Source organism: Dama dama, chromosome 30 (genome assembly GCF_033118175.1).
Source record: "Dama dama isolate Ldn47 chromosome 30, ASM3311817v1, whole genome shotgun sequence".
NCBI lineage: Eukaryota > Metazoa > Chordata > Mammalia > Artiodactyla > Cervidae > Dama > Dama dama.
In genome coordinates, this window is record NC_083710.1 from 75,138,327 (window position 1) to 75,161,788 (window position 23,462).

The 23,462-nt window shown below is 38.8% G+C and overlaps 1 protein-coding gene across 6 annotated transcripts in view; it reads right to left on the reverse strand.

The window, feature by feature from the left end:
- LOC133049410 (ATP-binding cassette sub-family C member 4-like) overlaps nucleotides 1-23,462 on the reverse strand; it is a 154,356-nt gene that overhangs the window by 19,713 nt on the left and 111,181 nt on the right. For 4 of the 6 annotated variants that reach the window (XM_061133396.1, XM_061133393.1, XM_061133395.1 and 1 more), the window contains 4 exons: nucleotides 17,311-17,466; nucleotides 5,163-5,252; nucleotides 1,668-1,840; nucleotides 1,144-1,249 (listed from right to left, as the gene is read on the reverse strand). In XM_061133396.1, coding sequence (XP_060989379.1) covers nucleotides 1,144-1,249; nucleotides 1,668-1,840; nucleotides 5,163-5,252; nucleotides 17,311-17,466 — 525 coding nt within the window. The other 2 variants (XM_061133394.1, XR_009691310.1) reach the window with 2 other exon arrangements.

The following is a 23,462-nucleotide window of genomic DNA, read 5'->3' on the forward strand; positions in this document are numbered from 1 at the left end:
AAAGAAAGAAGATGAAAAGCGATAAGGAATAGAGTGAGGAAGGAAAGGAAAATAAGGAAGGAAATATTAAATTACTGAGAGGAAAGAGCCGATCAAATCTGGAGGGAAGATACTAGACAGATATCCAGAGACCAAATCTTGGAGCCTACCACATGTGCAGGTCTACTGTGTGAGAGACATGTTAGTTGTTTATCTACAGCCTCTCAACCTTGATAGGCCTTTCTTTTCAAACTGTCACCTGCGATGCACAGGTTCAGTCTCTGCAAGTCACATTTCAGAGGCTCTTCGGCAAGCTGGCCTCTTTTTAGGTTGTGCCAGTAAGCAGGCACTAGAGGGAGACTGAAAGTGGGACAGAGCTAATGTTCTAACTGATTTGGCTGTTCCTGCAGCATCACCTCAGCAGTGGGACCTGACTCCAGCTCCGAGTTTCTATTAGCACATGCAGAAATAGCCTCATCGTAATTTCTCAGCACATATGACCAGCAACTGGGCAGTGACCTCTCCTTGGAGGCTTGAGCACCAGCTGTAGGGCCTCTCTTCTGAGTTCTTAGGTCTGGAGATCTGTCCTAGGACATGGTAGCCGCTTCCTAAAATCATTACCCCAGTGTTTCCTTTCATTTTTCTAGCCTCCTATTCTTAAGTAGCATTTCCTATATTAAATCCTTTCAGCTGAAATACTGTTTTTCTCACGAAGCCCTTCCTTCTCATGCACTCTCTTCTGACATCAAGAGCTGAAAAATTCTGCAACCTTAGCCAACAACCTCCTGGCAGTCTAAATGAGAGGTTAATTTTGTGATTAAGGGAATCAAAAAAATGCTGAAACAACTGTGACACAGTGAAAATGACTATGTTCTAGCCTCTTGAAATATGAAGCTATAACTTGGGTTTGGAATATTTTCATGACTGGATGTCTTAAAAAAAAACAATTCAAATATAAGAATATTATATGAAAATAGAAGGTTATTAGATATATTATTTAATAGCACATTTTGAAAGTAAAGTTAACTACTCGAGTTATTTTCAGGAATGAGAAGAGAAACCAAGAGAAGATTAAATTACTGGAGCTTTCTATCAAGTTTTACGAGGAAGGATCAGTACAAAATTGAATATAAGTGAAAACAACTGAAATGGTGAGGGTCTTACCAGTATCCGTTCACAGTCAATAATGGTATTCAACCTTTGTGTGATGGTTAGCACGGTGCACTGGGCAAATTTCTCATGAATTTTTTTTTGTATTAACTCATCAGTTCTGGAATCAGAGAAGTTGATATACTTCAGTGAAGACAGGAAATGCAGACTAAAGAGTTAAAAATTAAAAATCAATGCTTTAACATATAATCTTGTTCCTAAAAAACTGAGTATAAAATGTCTATTTAGAAATTTACTATTTTTCATAAAATGATGGAAAATAATCTTCCCTTGAAATTGCTTGAAACTATCAGAAGTTGGATTTAGAAATCCATCTTTCTTAGGAAGCCTCATAACAATATTAACAGCATATAACTGTCTTGGTCTCTTCCTTTGTTTTCCTTTGTTTGTGATTAATATTATTAAAAGATATCTGTGGGCCAAAGAGAGCATAGAAACATTTTTCAGCATCACTAAATGTTTTCCATTTACTACATTTACAATTTGGATTCCAGGTTTCATGGACCTCAGCTCCATACCTTGGATCCACATTGGATGTGGCTTTGTCAAGAATCAGTATCTGATTTTTCCTGAGAATAGCCCTAGCAAGGCATACTAGTTGTCTCTGTCCAACACTCAAATTCAATCCTGATTCTGCTAATTCAGTATTCATTTCACTAGGAAGAGCTTCAATGGCTTCTTTAAGTTGTACCTGTGGATACAGAAAGAACCAAATTCGAAAACAAATGGCTGCTGAAGTAGAAAAGCCTCTTAGAGTGTTAGAGCTCTGAAGTCCTCATGACTTCATATGTATCTTACATATACAGCCATGTGATGGGAAGAGCTGTTTCCAGTTAGTGGTCACTGAGAAAGATGGTTGGTAGTGTTAAGTCAGGACAGAAAGATCTCAATGTCCCCTCATCCCCAACACATGCCATCCGCCAACAACCCCCACCTAGGAATTAGTTCAGAAAGTCTCTCAAAAATTGAAGCTATTTCTCCCAATGTGGTTTAAACAGAAAATCTAAAAGGATCTTTATGGTTGAATCAACTTTACCAAAGTACATTTTGCATAGGAGTTGGTACATTAAAAGGAAACTTCAATAAAAAATTAGAGAAAGTATGGTTCTCTAAAGATATAATCTTATTAACAGTTTATAATTTTTTAACGTTTAAAATAATACAAATTTAAACAATGGAAAACTCCATCTAATACATTAGTAATCCTGGGACATTTCCCAAGCTTAGTCTATAAATAGTGGACCAGTCAAGTGCATTTTCTTCAATATCATAAATGTCTTCCAGTAAATGAAAACTCACAAAAAAACAAGATAGAATATTATATCTTATCTCCCCCACAATATGGATATAGGTGATGTTCATACTAATCTATCTTCATAAAATAATACTCGTAAGATTAAAAAAACCAAATCTTTAACCACCAAATATAATCTGAAAGTACACTTGGTGGTAGGAGTCAGTTCAACGAATATTCATTTTGGAGAAATTTTATGGAGCAAGAAGCAAACTCAGGCTGTATTTAAAGTGAAAGAACAAACAAGAAATACACTTCAAATTAAGAAACCAACAGACTGATGGCCAATAAGTTATGTGACACACTACAACGTCAGACAACAAAACACCAAGGGTGGATGAGTAGCATTTTTGCGATATCCTAAATGCTGGAGCACTTCCATGAATGTGATCCTGAACTGTGCTCCTGATGGAGTCCAATTCCTAGAAAGCAGAATTCTGAGTTAGGATTAAATATGGTATTGGTATTTGGTGACAGCATAAAAGGTGTACAAACTCTAAAGGGTAAGATTTGAATTGTCATGCCAGTGGTTGGTCTTTGTTAAGACAGACACTCTAACTTTGAAGAAATAATCTCACACTTACTCCTGAGTTGGATGACATCACATAACTAATCTGGTTTTTTTCTTTTCCTTCAGGTTGTCCAAATCTGCTTCATGACAAATAAGAGTTGTAAGGGGTAGTGTTTTTCACAGAATACTGTTTTCTGAGACACTGCATTTATTTGCATATGAATCAGGGATGGTTATGAGAATAGTAAGAATATCAAAGCTCTCTGTAGTGTAATCATAAAATCAAGGTATAAAGTATTAGAATGGAAGAAAAGGGCAACAGATGTAGTAGACAATAATAACTAGAAGTTACAACTGGAGAATCTGAACACTTTAGATGATAGTATAATATTACTGTTTTATTTCTTGTTCAAGATAATTGTGTTAGATTATGCAAGAGAATGTCCCTGAAAAGGATAGAGATTGTGTCTCTTGATGACTGTGATAGACCCAGAATCTGCAACGATGCCTGTCTAAGAAGCTCTCAGAGATATTTGTTGGCAGTGTGAAGGCAGAAGTGAATCTCATCATATGACATATCTGTTCCTATAAATTAGAAAGTAAATCCATATAAATAGTTTACATATAACACTATTATTATGTGTAAAATGATTATATTCTTATAACAATTAGCTGACTCCAGAATACCACATCACACTGTAAACTGTGGGAAGCATATAAAAAGTTATAATTTAAGGAAAATGGAGCAAATAATACTAATCAAAACTATACATCTCAATATGAAATAATTCAGATCATTTTTGAGGTTGGGAAAATAATAGAATATAGCAAAATTGAAAAACAATGAACTGAGCTTATAAGGTACCCTATTTCCGTCATCATAAACATTTTTAAGTAACCCACTGTGTAGTGTATCTAGTAGGTGCCAACACCTCTCACAGGAGGTTAACACAGATGTCAGATGGTTCCCACATTTCGTGGAACCTTCTTACTTCTCAAAAAGAAAGGCTGATGCGGGCTGGAAGAAGACAGGGAAATGCAATCAACAGATGGGGAAGAGCTTTTACCAGAGCAGCACCAGCAGTAAGGGAAGTTCACCTAATACAAGGCCCCGGGAAATGGACATGTGAGCTGTCCCACAGCAAGGACTGAACCACGTGCTTCCTGATGCACAGGCTGCTGACGCCCAGATTTCTGAATCTTGGTTTCCTGTGTGATGAGACACACTTGTGTCTTAACAGAGATACTATCGATGCTGGATTTGTGTAACACAAAAATTTTTTAAAGAAATAAGTCAAAAAATACAAAAAAAGAAATAAGCCATACTTCTCTAAAATGAAGCAATAAACCAAACATTTAGTACCTATTTATCAAGTGCTACTTTTTAAAACCAAAAGACAGCTAGGTCCCATGAGAGATTAGAAGTCTGTCTACGGTTTAGAAATCTAAAGTTTCTGCCATCAGTAGAATCAATTTACAAAACTAGGGCTAATACACAAAATAATTAGTATTAAAATATACAGACCAACAGCGACTTAATAGTCAAATTTTTTTCATGCAAGGGTAGGGAAATTCAGGGAAGTAGGGCCGGGGGAAATATGACACAAATAACAGGAACTTCTCTAGAAATTAACTTATCCATGTAAAAACTGAGCCAAAACTCCAGGGTTCTGTTACCTGCATTCATGCTGCAGCATTAAAAAGATATAATCATCAATAAGTAATCATCATCACATTCCAACTAAATTATTTACTTTTATAAACACTTTCTTATGAAACTTCATAGCATTTGATTGGAATGATCTTGTTTATCTTTCAGTTAATAATGAAAAACTAGTGTCTCCACTTGGAGATCCCCTAAGGCCAGAGGAATAAAATGAACATTGGAGGGTAATTAGGGTAATTAGTTTACTAGGTTACTTATAGAATTTGATCCCACAGTTTTAATGTCTAGTTTAATGTTCTGTTAAAGACAAAATAATGTATCTAGTTGCTTGGGGTTCTATAGAAAAAGCTAAAATGAAAACATGAGGAATTATATTGTTGGTTTTCATTATCAATACACACATTTTAGGTGTACCCATCTCATCACTATTCTCCTAGAAAGTAAACAGTTAAAATGATAAGCTTCCCTTAATTACTTGCAATGCTATGAATATACACACACAGATACTGATGCTAACAAGTTAATAACATTACATAAATTACCTCTTCTAAGACATTCCACAGTTCCTCCTCCAAATACTCATTAAAGGGATCCAAATTTTTCCTCATTGTTCCAATGAATAAAACAGGTTCCTAAATACCACAAAATACTGAACATTAGTAACTTAATCTCTTTTCATTTTAAACCAATGCTTATAGAAAAGAATGAAAATACAAAATATCAAAATTCACTGCAATTATTAATATTAAAGTTACAAATGTATGTTTACAAAACAGTATCTCTAAAATAATTTTCCATTGTACAAAGTGTGCCACAAAAAAATCCTCTGGACTATTAAACATTAAAAGAAGAAAGTGTTTAAGAAGTATTTTCATCTTAAGAAAAAATAAATGAAGAAAAAAAAGGAAAATTTTATTTTTTGAAAAAAGTTGCCATTCTGGTAATAAATATCTGCTTAAACACACACACACAAACTGACATTATAATCACATGAGAAAGTTTACATCAAGATCTACATAAATTAACTGTCAATCCTGGTGTGACTGGGAAACATCAACTACATGATTAGTTGAGGTTTGTGCTTCAAAGCAAAACCATTCAATATTTATACTTTGGCAATGAAGAATAAACTCGGCTATTTTCTCCATTGGTCAGACTAGACTGTCTTGTAGGATCTGGAATCTCTCCCCAGGTATGAATGGAACATCCCTGCACGTTCAAAGAGAACATCAACTCCTGGGGCCTGAGGCATCTCTGTCCATGGAGAGATCACCTCTGATTCTGCATCAGCTGGTCCCCACATTGTCTCATCTGTGCGTCAGGATGAGCTGCCTCACACAACCTCGTTGCTAACTGCAAGGCCAGGAGGACCTGAAAACCCACTGTGACGTGAGCCAGAATAACATTATTTAAATAGCTTTTCCTAATCATCTACCTATTCATCATCAGAAGGAGCCACAAGTAAATTACACTGGAAACACACCTCCTGAGTTTCAAGAGAGAATCTTGTACATAAGCTCATGTAGACCATTTACATTTTCTTCTGGACGGCTCCAGTAAGCCAGGTCATAAGAATATGGGCAGCAGAGAAGAGCCCAACAGGCTCCTTTCAGTGAAGGGGGCAGAGCAAGAGGACGCACACATGTGGGAACAAGGGGTGACCTGACTTTTCCACAACTGCCCGGAACTGCTCCAGGAAATCACCATGTTCATATCCTGTCTGGCCTTGGGGCTGGACTTTCCTCCTAACTTCATAAAAGCCTGAGAAGAAAGATGAAGAAGACAAATATTTCTGTTCCCTAGTCATGATGAAGAATGACACTCAGAGAGCCTCCCATACTTTATTTCCCTATTATCTCAGTTTTAAGTCTAGTGATCAAGAAATTAATGCAGAAGCCACAGAACAGTGAGCCACCAAAAGAGATACATCCGTAAGGAAAATCCAAAACTAAAAATACACTATGTAGGGAGCTTCACTTGCACAAAGTTGATTAAGTGACCAATAAGCCTACAAAGCATTGAAAATCACTGGACAACAACATTTCAAGATGATTATTGAATTGAACTGAAAAATCCAGAGACTCAAATTTAAAGTTTCCCTTAAAATTCTTGAATTTAGGATCAAAGATTAACAACCACCTAAGCAATTGTAACAGTTCCTTGTCAGGAAAATAACCATCATTGTACCTTATATTTTTATAAAAACATTTTACTCTTTGTAATTTTCAACCCTAAGACTCCCCCATGGAGGCGATTTCTCATCCTTTAGCTGTATCTATGAAGTTTACACAAATAACCGGCGAGGTGAGGGGAGGCTGGTCCCCAGGATTCCTTGCCCTTCTCTTCTCCATCTTCCCTCCATTATCCAGGTCCTTTCAAGTAAGCAGGTACTCCCTGAATGTAATCTCAACTGGTATTCTTCCTGGGGAATATACTTAACTACTTCAGATCTTGAGCACAAAGGATGCATACACTTTAACTACCTGCTGTGTTTAAGGAAATTATTTAGGAAAAGCTTTCATTTTTGCTTTTTCCTGAAACTTGGAATACAAATTGAGGAGTACTTCTTATCTTTTAAAATTCCCCCAAGGACTGATGGTCTATGTCCTGACTCCCCTGTCTCTGGTTCCTACTCAGATCCTTGCTGCTATCACATCTCCCCCAGTTCCGACCTGTTCATGGCAGGATCAACAGTGATGGGGATAAGCCTGAGGGAGAGAGAGACAGATGACCCCAGAAGCTTACTGCTGTTCCCAGGATCACAGGTAACGGGGACTTGGGGAACATGATGTGGGCCTGGCTCACCTGAGTGGGGCAACTCAAAGAAACAGCCCTGGGCTCCCTCTTCTGCAGAGTCTGCTCTCAGCTTCCCAGTTTACTTAAATCAGGGTGTTGACACACAAGCATCACTGCGTGATACTCATTTGAAGGGAAGAGATGTACATTTTCTGCACATAGACAAGTTAACTTGAAGTAACCAAACCAACAGACTTTTCTCCATCTCTGAGCCAACAAGACACTGTAAAGACAAAGGGCTCTTGGCTGGGGAGGGGTAAGATTTTGAATATCTTCTCCTGACACTTATTAGCCCTTGACACATAAATGAATAAACCCATTTCAAAACTGATATTCTCCAAATGAGACTCAAAACAGGAGGAGTCATATCTTCTGACTTTACTAAACTTTTGTTATGTTTTGGGGAAAATATCTCACGAGAACATCAATCAGTTTAACTAACATTTATTGAAAACAGAAAATAAATTTGGAGTCAGATAGTTCTAAGTTCTGATTCAACTTCTCATTACTTAGTAGACTCAGGGTAAATTATTTATCTTTCCAAGACAGTGCCCTTACTGGAAACTAGGGTTAGCCTTGCAGGGTTGCTGTGACAATCTGAAACAACAATGAAGTTCCTGATGTGATGCTAACATGGACCAGGAGCCCAGCCCAACAGGGGGACAGGAAGGGACAGTGTTTGTCAAACTTCAGGTGTAGTCGGTGGATGATGAAATTAATTTTGTACATTTTGATCATCATTTTGTCTTTTATATGAAGTAGAATAGAACTGGCATCACAGAAAATATCAGAGCACAGAACAATAGTAATGTTGTTTTGTGACATTTTTGTTCCTCTGTGTGTGTGTGTGCGCATGCATGCACATGAAATCATGATATGAAGCAGTTCTATCAAGGACCATAGTCAACAGCCACCTGAAGTCTTGCACAAGCAGAGTAATTTGCTTCTCAGCGTATGGAGTTGGGAATCTCTTTAAATTTACCTTGAACCCTATTAGTATATTTTGAAAATTAATACATTGTTGATCACATCATTTGCAAATATTTTCTTCTTTTCCATAGGTTGTCTTTTTGGTTTTTTAATGGCTTCCTTCGTGCTACAAATACTTTTAAGTTTACTCAGGTCACATTTGTTTATTTTTGCTTTTGCTTCCATTACTTTAGGGGTCAGATCCAAAAAAATAGTGCTGTGATTTATGTCAAAGAGTATTCTGCCTATGTTTTCCTCTAAGATCTTATCTTACTAAGTATCTTGTCTTACAGGTCTTTGCTAATTTATTCATTTTTAATTTATTTTTATATGGTATTAGAGAATGTTCTACTTATTTATTTTACATGCAGTCATGCAGATTTCCCCACACTATTTATCAAAGAAACTGTCTCTTCTTTATTACATATTGTTACCTCTTTTGTCTTAGATTAATTAACCATAAGTGCATGAGTTTATTTCTGGGTTTGCTATCCTCTTCCCTTAATCTATGTGTCTAGTTTCTGTGATAGTAACATACTTTTTCCATTATTGTAACTTTGTGGTATAGTCTGAAATCAGGTACTGTGATTCCTCCAGCTGTGTTCTTCTTTCTCAAGATTGTTTTGGCTATTTGCGGTCTTTTCTGTTTCCATACAGATTTTAAAAAAATTTTTTGTTCTAGTTTTGTGAAAAATACCACTAGCAATTTGATAGAGATTGCATTGACTCTGTAAATTGTCTTGGGCAGTATGGTTATTTTTAACAACATTGAATCTTTCAATCCAAGAATACACTTTTTCTTTTCATCTGTTTGTATCATCTTCAATTACTTTCATCAGTGTCTTACAGGTTTTGTATATAGGCATTTTACCTCCTTCAGTTCAGTTCAGTCGCTCAGTCATGTCCGACTCTTTGCGACCCCATGAATCACAGCACACCAGGCCTCCCTGTCCATCACCTACTCCCGGAGCTTACTCAAACCCATGCCCATCGAGTCGGTGATGCCATCCAGCCATCTCATCCTCTGTCATCCCCTTCTCTTCCTGCCCCCAATCCCTCCCAGCATCAGGGTCTTTTCCAATGAGTCAACTCTTCACATGAGGTGGCCAAAGTACTGGAGTTTCAGCTTCAGCATCGGTCCTTCCAATGAACACCCAGGACTGATCTCCTTCAGGATGGACTGGCTGGATCTCCTTGCAGTCCAAGGGACTCTCAAGAGTCTTCTCCAGCACCATAGTTCAGAAGCATCAGTTTTTTGGCACTCAGCTTTCTTCACAGTCCAACTCTCACATCCATACATGACCACTGGAAAAACCACAGCCTTGACCAGACGGACCTTTGTTGGCAAAGTAATGTCACTGCTTTTTAATGCGCTATCTAGGTTGGTCATAACTTTCCTTCCAAGGAGTAAGCGTCTTTTAATTTCATGGCTGCAATCACCATCCACAGTGATTTTGGAGCCCCCCAAAATAAAGTCTGACACTGTTTCCACTGTCTCCTCATCTATTTCCCATGAAGTGATGAGACAAGATGCCATGATCTTTTTTCTGAATGTTAAGCTTCAAGCCAACTTTTTCACTCTCCTCTTTTTGTAGGTTTATTCTGATTTTTTTATCTTTCCTTTGATGTGATGTCATTGGGATTGTTTCCTTAATTTCTCTTTCTGATACTTTGTTTCTAGTCTATATAAATACAGTCAATATCTGTATAAACAATGGCTTATACAGCTCAATATCAAAGAAACAAACAACCTAATCAAAAAATGTGAAGAAGACTTAGACATTTCTCCAAAGACATACAGATGGTCAACAGACCCATGAAAAGATACTCAGCATCACTAATTATTCAGTTTAGTCGCTCAGTCATGTCCGACTCTTTGTGACCCCATGAACTGCAGCACACCAGGCTTCTCTATCCATCACCAACACCCAGAGCTTGTTCAAACTCATGTCCATCGAGACGGTGATGCCATTCAAGCATCTCATCCTCTGACGTCTCCTTCTCCTCCCGCCTTCAGTTTTTCCCAACATCAGGGTCTTCTCTAAGAGATCAGTTCATCGAATCAGGAGGCCAAAGAACTGGAGCTTCATCTTCAGCATCAGTCCTTCCAATGAATATTCAGGACTGATTTCCTTTAGGATTGACTGGTTTGATCTCCTTGCAATCCAAGGGACTCTTAAGAGTATTCTTGAACACCATAGTTCAAAAACATCAATTCTTCTGTGCTCAGTTTTCTTCATAGTCACTAATTATTAGAGAAATGCAGATCAAAACTACAGTGAAGTATCACCTCTCACTGGTTAGAATGACCATCATTTAGCATCTACAAATAATAAATGCTGGAGAGGGTGTGGAGGCTTTAAAGGGGACCCTCCCACACTACTGGTGGGAATGTAAATTGGTACAGCTGTTATAGAAAACAATATGGAGGTTCCTTAAGAAATTGAAAAAGAGTTACTGGGTGATCCAGCAATTCCCCTCCTCAGCAAATAACTGGAAAACATAAAAACCCTAATTCAAAAAGATACATGAACCAGTTTTCACAACTGTTCTACTTAGAATAGCCAAGATATGTCGATGGACAGATGAATGCTTAAAGATATGATGTACATACACACACACAGGAATATTATTCAGTCATAAAAAGAATGAATGTTGCCATTTGCAGCAACATGGATGAACCTAGATATTATGAGACTAAATGAAATAAGTCAGGCAGAGAAAGACAAATATCATATGAGATCACTTATATATGGAATCTTAAAAAATGATAGGAATGAACTTATTTACAACACAGAAACAGATTAACAAATATAGGAAAAAAACTAATTGTTACCAAAGAGGAGAGTGGAGGAGAAGGATAAGTTAAAAATCTGTGGTTAAGAAATACACATTACTACTTTGCTATACAATTGAAACACTGTGAAAATATAAGCAGACACACACAAAATCTGACTCCTGGCTCTTCCCCTTACTTGATGAGTGGGACAAGGCCCCTAGGCCTCAATTTTTAAACGTCAAGTAAGGATAACAACAGAATTGTGAGGATTAAGCAGGAAATGGTAGGATAAGCGGTTAAAATATGTTAATTATTTCAAAAATATTAGGAATTCTTATCAGTACTTGTGTAACTTGTCAGGGACTGTAATAAGCAGTCCCTGAGAGGAGCAGAAATGAGAGATAGATTTCTGTATCCTCAAGGAGATCCTCAAGGAGAGAAAGAAAATAGCCAAGAGTGTGGGGAGGGCTGAGAAAAAAGGCCAGAGGTCTTGGTGGTAGATTGGTAAGTAACAATGTGTACAAGGTGGTGGTCAGGAAAGAAGTTGCTGGGAGGGGAAAATGAAATCAAAGTACAAGAAAGTGTTATTCTCTCTTCTTGCTTTCTGTGGAAACGTTAGATACATTTCTCTGTTACACCTTCCCCCAAATTCCTATTGTGTTTTTTTGATTTTTGTTTCTTTGCTCTACTATTTACATGTATATAAGCAATTTAGTTTATATTGTAAACAATAAATATAAAGAAAATCACCAAGCACCATGAAAGAAATAATTTCACATAAGAGAAATTAAAGAGTAAAGTCATTCTGGAAAGTATTACTCTTTTTACTTAAGCACAAATAATATTCAAAGGCCAGTAACCCAATCATTAAGAATAATAACAGTTCCTGATGACTGAGCATTCCCAAGAACCAGACATGGGCACAAACCTTACCTCACCCAGTTGTGTGCGCTAAGTCTCTTCAGTCATGTCAGACTCTTTGCTACCCCATGGATTATAGCCCACCAGGCTCCTCTTTCCAAGGGATTTTCCAGTCAAGCATACTGGAGTGAGTTGCCGTGCCCTCCTCCAGTGGATCTTCCTGACCCAGGAATTGAACCTGCATCTCTCATGTCTCCTGCATTGGACGGCAGGTCCTATACCACTAGCACCACTTGGGAAGCCCAGTTACATCTTCACAACAAATCTGTGTGGCAATGATTCCCAGACCTGGTTTAAAGATGAGGACACTGATGTCTGGAAGCTGAGTGATGTCATCAAGGCCCCACAGTCCTTAGAGGCAGAGCAGGAACAAAACTGTGGGTCATGTTGACACTCGGTCTACACAAACATTCTATCCCTGGCTGCCTCTGGAATGATTTCCTGGAAACCTTTGCACATTGCAAGTTCTCTACAGATACTCCCTCTTTTATCAACCAATATTGTACCTTGGAGACAAAGGCATATAGAGAGGAATCCACATGGATACAAAGCTTGGCACTATTTTGTAAGGATGTTCTCTGGAGTTTGTATGTTGAATATGCTCAAAGGAAGTGTGGAAATCAATAGAACAGAACAGAACCAAACCATGTTGATGCAGAGTTATGTTTAGTCTTTGCTCAGATGTGCTTCCAAACATTATTGGCAGAGCCAAGGATCTTCTAATGTTATTTCTTTATTTATTGAGCTATTTTATGTACACAAGCATACAACTTTTTCCTATTATGAAGCTTTAAAATAAGGCAGGGCATGTTTATAAAGCTTTGCATCAAAGGAAATGAAAAGACTTTACAGACATGCCCTTTATTTCTACTAACTAATCTCACTTGGCCATTTCAGAGATGAGTACCATCAAAACATAAAACTTGGGAATCTAAACTCATTTATTTTCTACTGTAACTACAAGTCATGAATCTAATAGCCAGAGGGAACCTTTAAATATGGAGACTGAATGTGCTAAAAAGCTCTTTCCATTTTTCCTGAAAGGGATACCTTTGAAAAACATTTTTAATTGTGGTAAAATACACATGAAATTTACTAGCTTGACCACCTGTAAGTGCACAGTTTAACAGTAATAAATACATTTACACTGTTGTATAGCAATCACCATCATCCAGCCACAGAACTCCTTTCATCTTTCAGAACTGAAACTCTGTACCCATTAAACAACAACTCTCCACTCCCAGCTGCTCCTGGTACCCACCATTCTACTTCCTGTCTCCATGAATTTAGTACTCTAGGTACCTTATATTAGTAGAATCATACAGTGTTTGTCCTTTGTGACTGGCTTATTTCACTTAATTTCCTCAAGGTGCATCTGTGTTGTAGCACAAGTCAGAATTTCCTTTGCTTCTAAAGCTGAATAATACTCCACTGTATACACATATGCACTACATTTTGTTTATCGATTCATCTGTCAGTGGACCTTTGGATGCCTCCACCTTTTTGCTACTGAGAATTATGCTGCTATGAACATGCATGTACAGGTATCACTTTAAGATCTTTCTTTCAGTCCTTTTGGGTTTATACTCCAAAGCAGAATTGCTAGATCATATAATAATTCTATCTTTAACTTTTTCAATAAATGACCAACTTGTTTTCCACAGTGGTTGCAATATCTTATATTCCTACCAACAGCGAACAAGGATTCTAATTTCTCTACATCCTTGCCAATACTGCCAATCCATTTTCTTTCTTTCTCCCTTTCATTTTTCTTTTTTGATAGATGTCTTAAGGGGTACGAGGTGGCATTTCACTGTAGTCTGTAAAGCTATATCTTGGTTTCAAAAGTACTTAGACATACACATTACCATATGTAAAATTAGATAGCCAGTGGAAATTTGCTGTATGATGCAGGGAGCTCAAATTCAGTGCTCTTTGATAAACTAGAGGGGTGGTATGAGGTGGGAGGTAGGAAGGAGGTTCAAGAGGGAGAGGACATATGTATATCTATGGCTGATCCATGTTGATATATGGCAGAAACCAAAATGATATTGCAAAGCAATTATCCTTCAGTTAAAAATAAATTAATTAGAAAAAACAAGAGTACTTAGTGTAACTCCAGGTATTTTAGAGGCCACCAGTAGGTAGCAACAGCTGTACTCAGTCATAAGACCCAAGCCCACATTCTCCTTCCCTTTGGGTGGCATGTTGAAATGCTTCCTAATAAACAGGCATTTCAGGGCACATTACACCCACATTCCAGGAAGCACATTTGCCTGGTTCTTTGTGTCTCATCTCTTCTTTGTTTCCCATCTCAAGAGGGTGGTTTTCTAAGTTTTGTCTGATAGGGGCAGATGATTATGGAGTACAAAAATGAAATCTCAAAATTAAAAAAAAGAAAAACAGCAAGTCTGTCAAAACAGAGGGCAGGATGGAAGATCAGGACCCCTGGCCTACATTGCCCTTGGCTATATACCCAGACACAATCAAGGACAGAAATGGTAAAGGCCTAACTGAAGCAGAAGAGATCAAGAAGAGACGAAAAGAATACACAAAAGAACTGTACAAAAAGGACCTTAATAACACAGATAATCACCACGCTGTGGTCACTCTCCAGAGCCAGACATTCTGGAGTGTGAAGTCAAGTGGGCCTTAGAAGGCATCACTATGAACAAAGTTGGGCTTCCCAGGTGGCGCTAGTGGTAAAGTATCCACCTTCCAATGCAGGAGACATAAGGGACATGGGTTTGATCCCTGGGTCGGGAAGATCCCCTGGAGGAGGGCATGGCAACCCACTCCAGAATTCTTGCCTGGAGAATCCCATGGACCGTAGCCTGGTGGGCTATGGTCCATAGGATCTGCAGAGAGTCAGACATGACTGATGTGACTTGACATGCACAAACAAAGCTAGTGGAAGTGATGGAATTCCAGTAGAACTATTAAAATCCTAAAAGATCATGCTATCAAAGTGCTGCACTCAGTATGTGAGCAAATTTGGAAAACCCAGCAGTGGCCACAGGACTGGAAAAGGTCAATTCTTATCCCAATTCCCAAGAAGGGGAGTACTAAATAATATTCAAACTACTGGACAATTGCAGTCATCTTCTACGCTAGTAAGGTTATGCTCAAAATTCTGCAAGCTGGGCTGCAGCATTACATGAACCAAGAACTTCCTGATGTCCGAGCTGGGTTTAGAAAAGGCAGAGGAACCAGAGATCAAATTGCCAACATTCGCTGGATCATAGAGAAAGCAAAGGAATTCCAGAAAAACATCTACCTCTGTTTCACTGACTATACTAAAACCTTTGACTGTGTGATCATAACAAATTGTGGAAAACTCTTAAAGAGATGGGGATACCAGGCCATCTTACTTGTCTCTTAAGAAACCTATATGCAGGTCGAGAAGCAACAGTTAGAACACTGCATGGAACAACTGACAGGTTCAGGATTGAGAAAGGAGTACAACCAGGCTGTTTATTGTCACCCTGTTTATTTACCTTATATACTGAGAACATTATGAGAAATGCCGGGATGGATGAGTTTCAGCTGAAATCAAGACTAGCAGGAAAAACACCAACAACTTCAGGTGTTTGGATGATACCACTCTAATGGCAGAAACAGAAGAGGAACTAAAGAACATCTTGATGAGGTTGAAGGAGAAGAGTGAAAAGGCCAGCTTAAAACTAAATATTAATAAAACTAAGATTATGGCTTCTAGCCTCATCATGGCTTATAGAAGGGGAAAAGGTGGAAGCAGTGACAGATTTCCCCTTCTTGGACTCTAAAATCACTGTGGATGGTGACTGCAGCCATGAAATTAGAGAATGACTGCTTCTTGGCAAGAAAGCTATGACAAATCTGGACAGTGTGTTAAAAAGCAAAGACATCACTTTGCCGACAAAGGTCCATCTAGTCAAAAGTTATGATCTTTCCAGTGGTCATGTATGGTTGTCAGAGTTGTATGATAGAGAAAGCGGAGCACCAAAGAATTGATGCTTTCAAACTGTGGTGTTGAAGACTCTTGAGAGTCCTTTGGACTGCAAGGTGATCAAACCAGTTAACCTTAGAGGAAATCATCCCTGAATACTCACTGGAAGGACTAATGCTGAAGTTGAACTCCAATACTTTGGTCACCTGATGCAAACAGCTGACTCATTGGAAAAGACCCTGATGCTGGGAAAGACTGAAAGCAGAAGAAGAGGGCAACAGAGGGTGAGATGGCTGGATGGCATCACCGTATGAAATGGACAAGAACTTGGGCAAACTCTGGGAGATGGTGAGGTCCATGGGGTTGCAAAGAGTCAGACACGACTGGGCAACTGAGCAACAACAGTATACCTGGAGGATAGTAATTGCTCAGTAAATATTCACTAAAGTATGTTGAGTGGATAAACCACAAGAAAAGACAGGAGCTTCTACTGTGCATATAATTCAATTTCCAACACACTCTCTGAAAGTCATACTTCTTTAAGAAGCAGAAGAAAAGAAAACAGAACCAGAGCTGAGGGAGAGATGGTCAATTCAATGCTCCACCATCACAGCAGCCACACATTGGGTCTCAGGGTGAAGCACTCTATATCATGCACTGCCCTATTTTGCCCTCAGAACAGCTTGAAAGGTTGGTACTGTTAGCTACCTTGTAAGACAGAGAAAACTGAGGAGCACAGAGGTGGAAATCCAAGTCCCTTTCTCTTCCTCACTATTCTGTACTGACTGCCTGGAGAAATTTATTTATTAATGGCTGATTTGTTAAAGTGTCCCAATAGCATCCATACACTCTACAATTCTCAAAGCCCCACAGTTTCACAGAACACCCTCCAGGGACATAATCAACTTTGAAAAGATGTCTTCATTTCCTACAGCAAAGCTCTATCTGGAAGGCACTTAAAATTTGCATTTCCCTATAGGAACCTCTCCAGCACTAAACAAACAATTTATCCTTTTGTTCTCAGAATTACATGGTTATGAGTGGATAAAATTGTGGAACCTGAGGAAGTCTGAGTCCAGAAATCCATCTCAGTAAATTATTAAATCACATGCACACAAAACTAACAAATAAACAAAGAAAAAAAACCTAGTATATGATGAAAGTATCTGTTGAAAATACCTGCTGCTAAAAATATGCTCTAATAGGGGTAAAAAGAATTAACCCTTTCATTTAATTTGAAAAAAATAAAAATAAAAAATAAGTAAACTTAGGTGGCTAAGAACATGTGAGTGCATACCTGAGGTGCAACTGACATCTTCTTCCTTAAATCGTGAAGTCCAATATTGTTTGTCCAGAGCCCATCAATCCAAACAAGACCTTCAGGTTCTGACAATCTAAAAAGGGCAGTGATGAGGGAACTTTTTCCAGCCCCTGTTCTTCCTACAATGCCAAGCTGTAAAGAGATCCAGGAGAGATTAAAAATTAACAAAATGCAACGAACCTGGGAGAAATGCTGGTTATTGATGATGAATTTTAAAAGTTCTATATAAAGAGTAGTCTATAAGTGTCTCAGTCATGGCACTGTTGACATTATGGGCTAGATAATTCATTCTTGGGGGAGGAGGGCTTGTCCTGTGTATTGTAGGATGTTTAGCAGTAGCCTTGAACTCTACCCACTAGATACCAGTAGCACTCCCTAAATAAACTGTGGCAACCAAAAATTTCAGACACTGACAACTGTCCCCTGGTTGAGAGCCCACTAGTTCCAAGAAGAGTTCAAAATGACAATCTGCCGGCAGTGAAAGGCCAGTGATCTCCTAATTGGTCCATAAGAAGTCAGCCTTTAAATTAGCTTTATTCCTACAGCCTGGAGAATTATGTGACTAATTTTATGGAGATATCAACAAGTAAAGTCAGAAGTATTATATGTAAGCGAGTATTCACTTTTTCAAGGGCTTATTATTTAAGAAGAATTATTCTTTGGTAGAAAAACTAAAAAACTTCCTAATATTAAATATCTTAATTATATTATATCTTGAAAGGAAATATCTTAAAATTATAAAATGCAGATCTCAGTGTCTTATAAGACAGAGGACAGTAGACAAAATGCACATAATGAAGTCAACATCTACACAAACAACATTTGCTACTTATATAGGACCTTTCACTCTAGCAGTTCAAAAGGTATTTTATAAACACATTAATACTTGCAATTGCACCTTGGAAAGATACATGTCAAGTGTCAGTCCAGTCATTGAAAGCAAAGCAGAGAGAAATTCAGTGCACTAATGATAAGATTGGGGCTTTTCTGGTGGCTCAGTTGTAAAGAACACACCTTTCATTGCTGGAGACTCAGGTTTGATCCCTGAGTGTGGACGATCCCCCAGAAAAGGAAATAGCAACCCACTCCAGTATTCTTGCCTGGAGAATTCCATGGACAGAGAAGCCTGGCAGGCTACAATCCATGGGGTCACAATGGAGTTGGACACGACCAAGTGACTAATATGCATCAGTGCAGGAGACATGGGTTCAGTCCCTAATCTGGGAAGATCCCACATGCCACAGAGCAACTAAGAAGGTGCACCACAACTACTGAAGCCCACACACCCTAGACTCAGGGAGCGACAACAAGAGAAGCCACCGCAGTGAGAAGCCTGTGCACTGCAACTAGAGAGCTGGTCACTGCAACTAGTGACACCCCATTCATTGCAACTAGACAGAAAACCAGAGCAGCAACAAAGACCCAGCCCAGCCAAAAATAAATAAATAAAATTATTTTGTAAAAAGTTATGTTTATACTGTGCTGTAGTTTACTTAGTGCACAACAGCATTATGTGTAAAAAACAATATTCATACCTTAATTTTCAAATACTGATTGCTGAAAAAATACTAACCATCATCTAAGCCTTTATCAGGTAGTAACATTAAAGAACATGGATCACAGATCAGAATAACAAATATAATAATAATAAAATGGCTTGAAATATTGTGAGAATTACCAAAAGGTGACAGAGACATGAAGTTAGCAAATACTGTAGGGATAATGGTGCCAGTGTACTTGTTCAACACTGAGTTGTCATAAATGTTCAGTTTGTTAAAAGAAGAAAAGCAGAATTATCTGTGAAGCACGATAAAAACATGTATGTGTCTGTCTGTCTGGGTGTTCTCATACATAAATCAACACATGTTAAGACACAGGTGACAACCGTATCCATGAGAATGTGTGTATGTTCCCATGTTATCAGCTCTACTGAAACTGATCGATCTGTGCAAATGGGAACATTTGTAGACTTTGCATAAATGGGCTGAGATACATGGGGGCATTGAGGGCCTCTCAAGACCACAGGACTGTGAGCTCCAAACTCCAGTGAGGAGAATAATAAGAAACAAGGGGATGTCCAGTGGTTAAGATTCTGAGTTTCCACTGCAGGGAACATGGGTTCAATCCCTGGTAGGGAACTAAGATCTCACATGCTATGTGCCCACACATCCCTCCAACAAAGGCAACTCAAAGGAAAAAAAAAAAATGGCTCTGGCTACTTCTACAGTTAAATCACTAAAACTGTTAATATAGTCTGAAGGTCTTACCTGGGTCACTAATGGGTTTTACCAATTCCACATGGAAAGTGTCACCAGTATCAGTAAGTTTACATTCCTAACACCAAAGACACTTGGAAAAAATCTTATTTTAGCTGCTTTGCAACAGCTCCTTTCTGTTTTTCCTACTACTTGGATCAGAGTGGGAAGTGCAAGACAGGGAGTCAGGAGCTGTTGTGCCTTCAGCAAGATGTCATGGGAAAATGATTCCATCTTTTGAAATTAAACTGATGTCCAATAAAATGAAGCTATAAATCCCAGGTTTGTAAATGTGCAGGGAACCAGGCCAGGATTCGTCTCTGACGACCACACGAACTTGTTAGACACTTGCTCCTGGGTCTGTCTTCACACACCAAACTCAACATGATCAACATCTAATGCCCCACACAAAACAGCCACTTCCTCTGACTTATCCACTCTACTTCTTTCCCAGACTCATAGGCACAACTGTCCACCTTACTTCCAGCTTTCCCTGAGTCCAGCATGCTGTCAAGCCCTGAAGACTCTACTCTTACAATGTTTCATGGTTCAAATCCTCATTTTAAGGCCCACATGCACCACCTGAGTGTCAGGATGCATTAGCTTTTATTTATTATTATTATTTTTTGGTTTGTTTTTGTTTTTTTTTTTCATTTTTTTTTTCATTTATTTTTATTGGTTGGAGGCTAATTACTTTACAATATTGTTGTGGTTTTTGCCATACATTGGCATGAATCGGCCATGGATTTACATGTGTTCCCCATCCCGATCCCCCTCCCACCTCCCTCCCCATCCCATCCCTGTGGGCCTTCCCAGTGTACCAGCCCTGAGCACTTGTCTCATGCATCCAACCTGAGCTGGTGATCTGTTTCACCCTTGATAGTATACTTGTTTCAATGCTATTCTCTCAGAACATCCCACCCTCGCCTTCTCCCATAGAGTCCAAAAGTCTGTTCTGTACATCTGTGTCTCTTTTTCTGTTTTGCATATAGGGTTATCGTTACCATCTTTTTAAATTCCGTATATATGTGTTAGTATACTATATTGGTGTTTATCTTTCTGGCTTATTTCACTCTGTATAATGGGCTCCAGTTTCATCCATCTCATTAGAACTGATTCAAATGTATTCTTTTTAATGGCTGAGTAATATTCCATTGTGTATATATACCACAGTTTCCTTATCCATTCATCTGCTGATGGGCATCTAGGTTGCTTCCATGTCCTGGCTATTATAAACAGTGCTGCAATGAACATTGGGGTGTACATATCTCTTTCAGATCTGGTTTCCTCAGTGTGTCTGCCCAGGAGTGGGATTGCTTGGTCATATGGCAGTTCTATTTCCAGTTTTTTAAGGAATCTCCACACTGTTCTCCATAGTGGCTGTACTAGTTTGCATTCCCACCAACAGTGTAAGATGATTCCCTTTTCTCCATACCCTCTGCATTATCTTTTAAAAAACAAAATAAAACAAACTCTTTTCTTAATCATAATCAGTACAAATGAATTTGAAACTAGATATACCCTAGAAGTCTGATAAAACCAATCTTAAGATGTTGATGTTTTTATTTTCCAGACTTGTGTTATGTGTTCTGAAAGACAAAAATTCACATATTTAAAAAAATAGGATTAGTATGAACATACTGTTATAATGTATCTTCATTTAGAATTTCATAAAAATATTTATTTTAAATGGCTACATAGTATTACAGTATATTTGGTCATTTATTTAATGAACTCCTACTGGTAGATATTTAGACAATCTCCAATATTTTGCTATCATAAATAACTCTGTGTCAAATATCCTTGAAGCTAAATCTTTGCAAACAACCTTAATTATTTTCTTCAGATAAATTCTCAGATGTGGAATTGCTGAGAACATGGTATGTACATTTTAAGAGAAAGCTGTTAAGTATTGCCAACCTAGTTGTCCAGAAAAATGATACCATTTCCAACTTCCACCTGTTTCCCTGCACATTCACAAACCTGGGTGTTAGAGCTTTGTTTTAATTGACATCAGTTTGATTCCAAAAAGTGGAGTCACTTTCCCAGGACATCTTACTGGAAGCACAACAGCTCCTGGCTCCCTGCCCCCCACATCTGTCCACTCGGATCCACGTGCTCTCACTTCTCAGATTAAACCCCCGAAGGTTGACTCTGTGTCACTCCATGCGAGGACATCCCTTCTACAAAACTGTTCCCACTGACCTCTCCATCCTTCATGTACATGAGTCAGCTTCCTTGGCATCACTAGGTAGTTGTGAGGGTCGAATGTAAAAATGTGTGTTACAGACCTGGTAGTTCTTTTCCCTGAATGCCCTGCAGGTGCCTGGTTCTTCATTCACTGAATCAGGGCATCGTGCCTTTGCTCATGTTGGTCTCACATCCCAGAATGCCTTTCACATGCATTTCCACCTGCTGAAGCCCTGACCATACATCACTAAGTCTGTCTCACATGTCTAATTCTTCAGAAATGCTCTCCCTGTCCCCTATGTGTGCTTATCCAAATACTAACAGATGTTGTATTATCTTTTCCTAAACTTCTATAAAAATTCTGACCACCTTCTAGCTTACAAACTAATATAGCCATTTTCTTGTTTCTTCAACTGGCCTGTATACGTTGATAGCAGGATTTGTACTAGACTTGACTTTTTCTTGTTTGTATTCCCTGTGGAGCCCTAAGACAAAGAAGCTTCTGCAGGAAGCTGAGATTTTTAATCAGGTCAGGTGGAAAAACTATCACCATATTTTTAAGACATATGGTAAGTTGGACAAAGAGAAACATGGCAGATGGATCCTACAGCCATAAATATAACTTTGAATGGCCAACACCTCATTCTCATGCGACAGACAACAATTTCTGCCATGTAAGTGGTTATAGTCATTTTATACAGTATGAAAACTAAACCATCTTTGTCCAGGCATTTACTCTGATCCCTGTGCTGGGTGCTTTACATATCCTATCTTGTTTAAGTCGTACAACAACCCTACAGGTTAGGTCCTGCCAATTCCATTTTTCCAAAAGAAGACTGAGGCTTAATTAGTCTGCCTGAAATTTCAGAGTCCATTAAGTCATAGGATGAGACTCAAACCCACATCAGTTGGCCTCCTTTTCCATTCTGCTGATGAAGTCCTTAAATCTGGATGACCTGGCACCTTATCATGTCCCTCTGTGTAGCTAGAACAGAGAAAGTGGGGAAAGGTGTAGCTGCAGTTAAAGGAATGGGCTTACCATAGAGATCCTGTGGCCAGAGAATCGAACCATGATGTGGACATAGGTACATATAGCACGGTGAGTGGGACAAGAGGGATAACATCACTGAGCAGAGAGAATACTTGAGGGCAGGTGGGCTGGCTCTCAGCAGGAAGAACCAGCATGCACAGCTGGGATGGAAGAGAAATCTGCAGCTAAGTGGGGCAATGGTTCCCCAGGAGACAAGCCAAACAGACCTCCTGCCCTACTTGGGGAGCAAGACTCATTTTTTATCCCATCAGGTGGTGAAAGAGCCACACATACACTGCTGGATTGGACTGTCTCTGACTCCAGGTCCAGGCAGGGCTGAACCTGTGGGAAATCCCTCTTGTCCCTGCAGGAGGCTGGTGTGGGGAAGGTAGGAGCAGAATGAAACCTGCCCATGATGAAGACGAGACTCCACTGAGAGGAGGCAAGGAAATGCAGTGGAATCACACAGAGTTGAATTATAAAGTATAAGTGCAATGTACGGAATATGAAAGTAAGTAAATCTATAGGGGAAGTGGCACAGAACTTTCTAGAGCCTCATGCTCAGTCATAACAGAGACTTGGGTAACTCTTGAGCTCAATTTCAACCTGTCAAAGGATGTTTAATAGAAATCACAGGTTATCACTCATCAGAA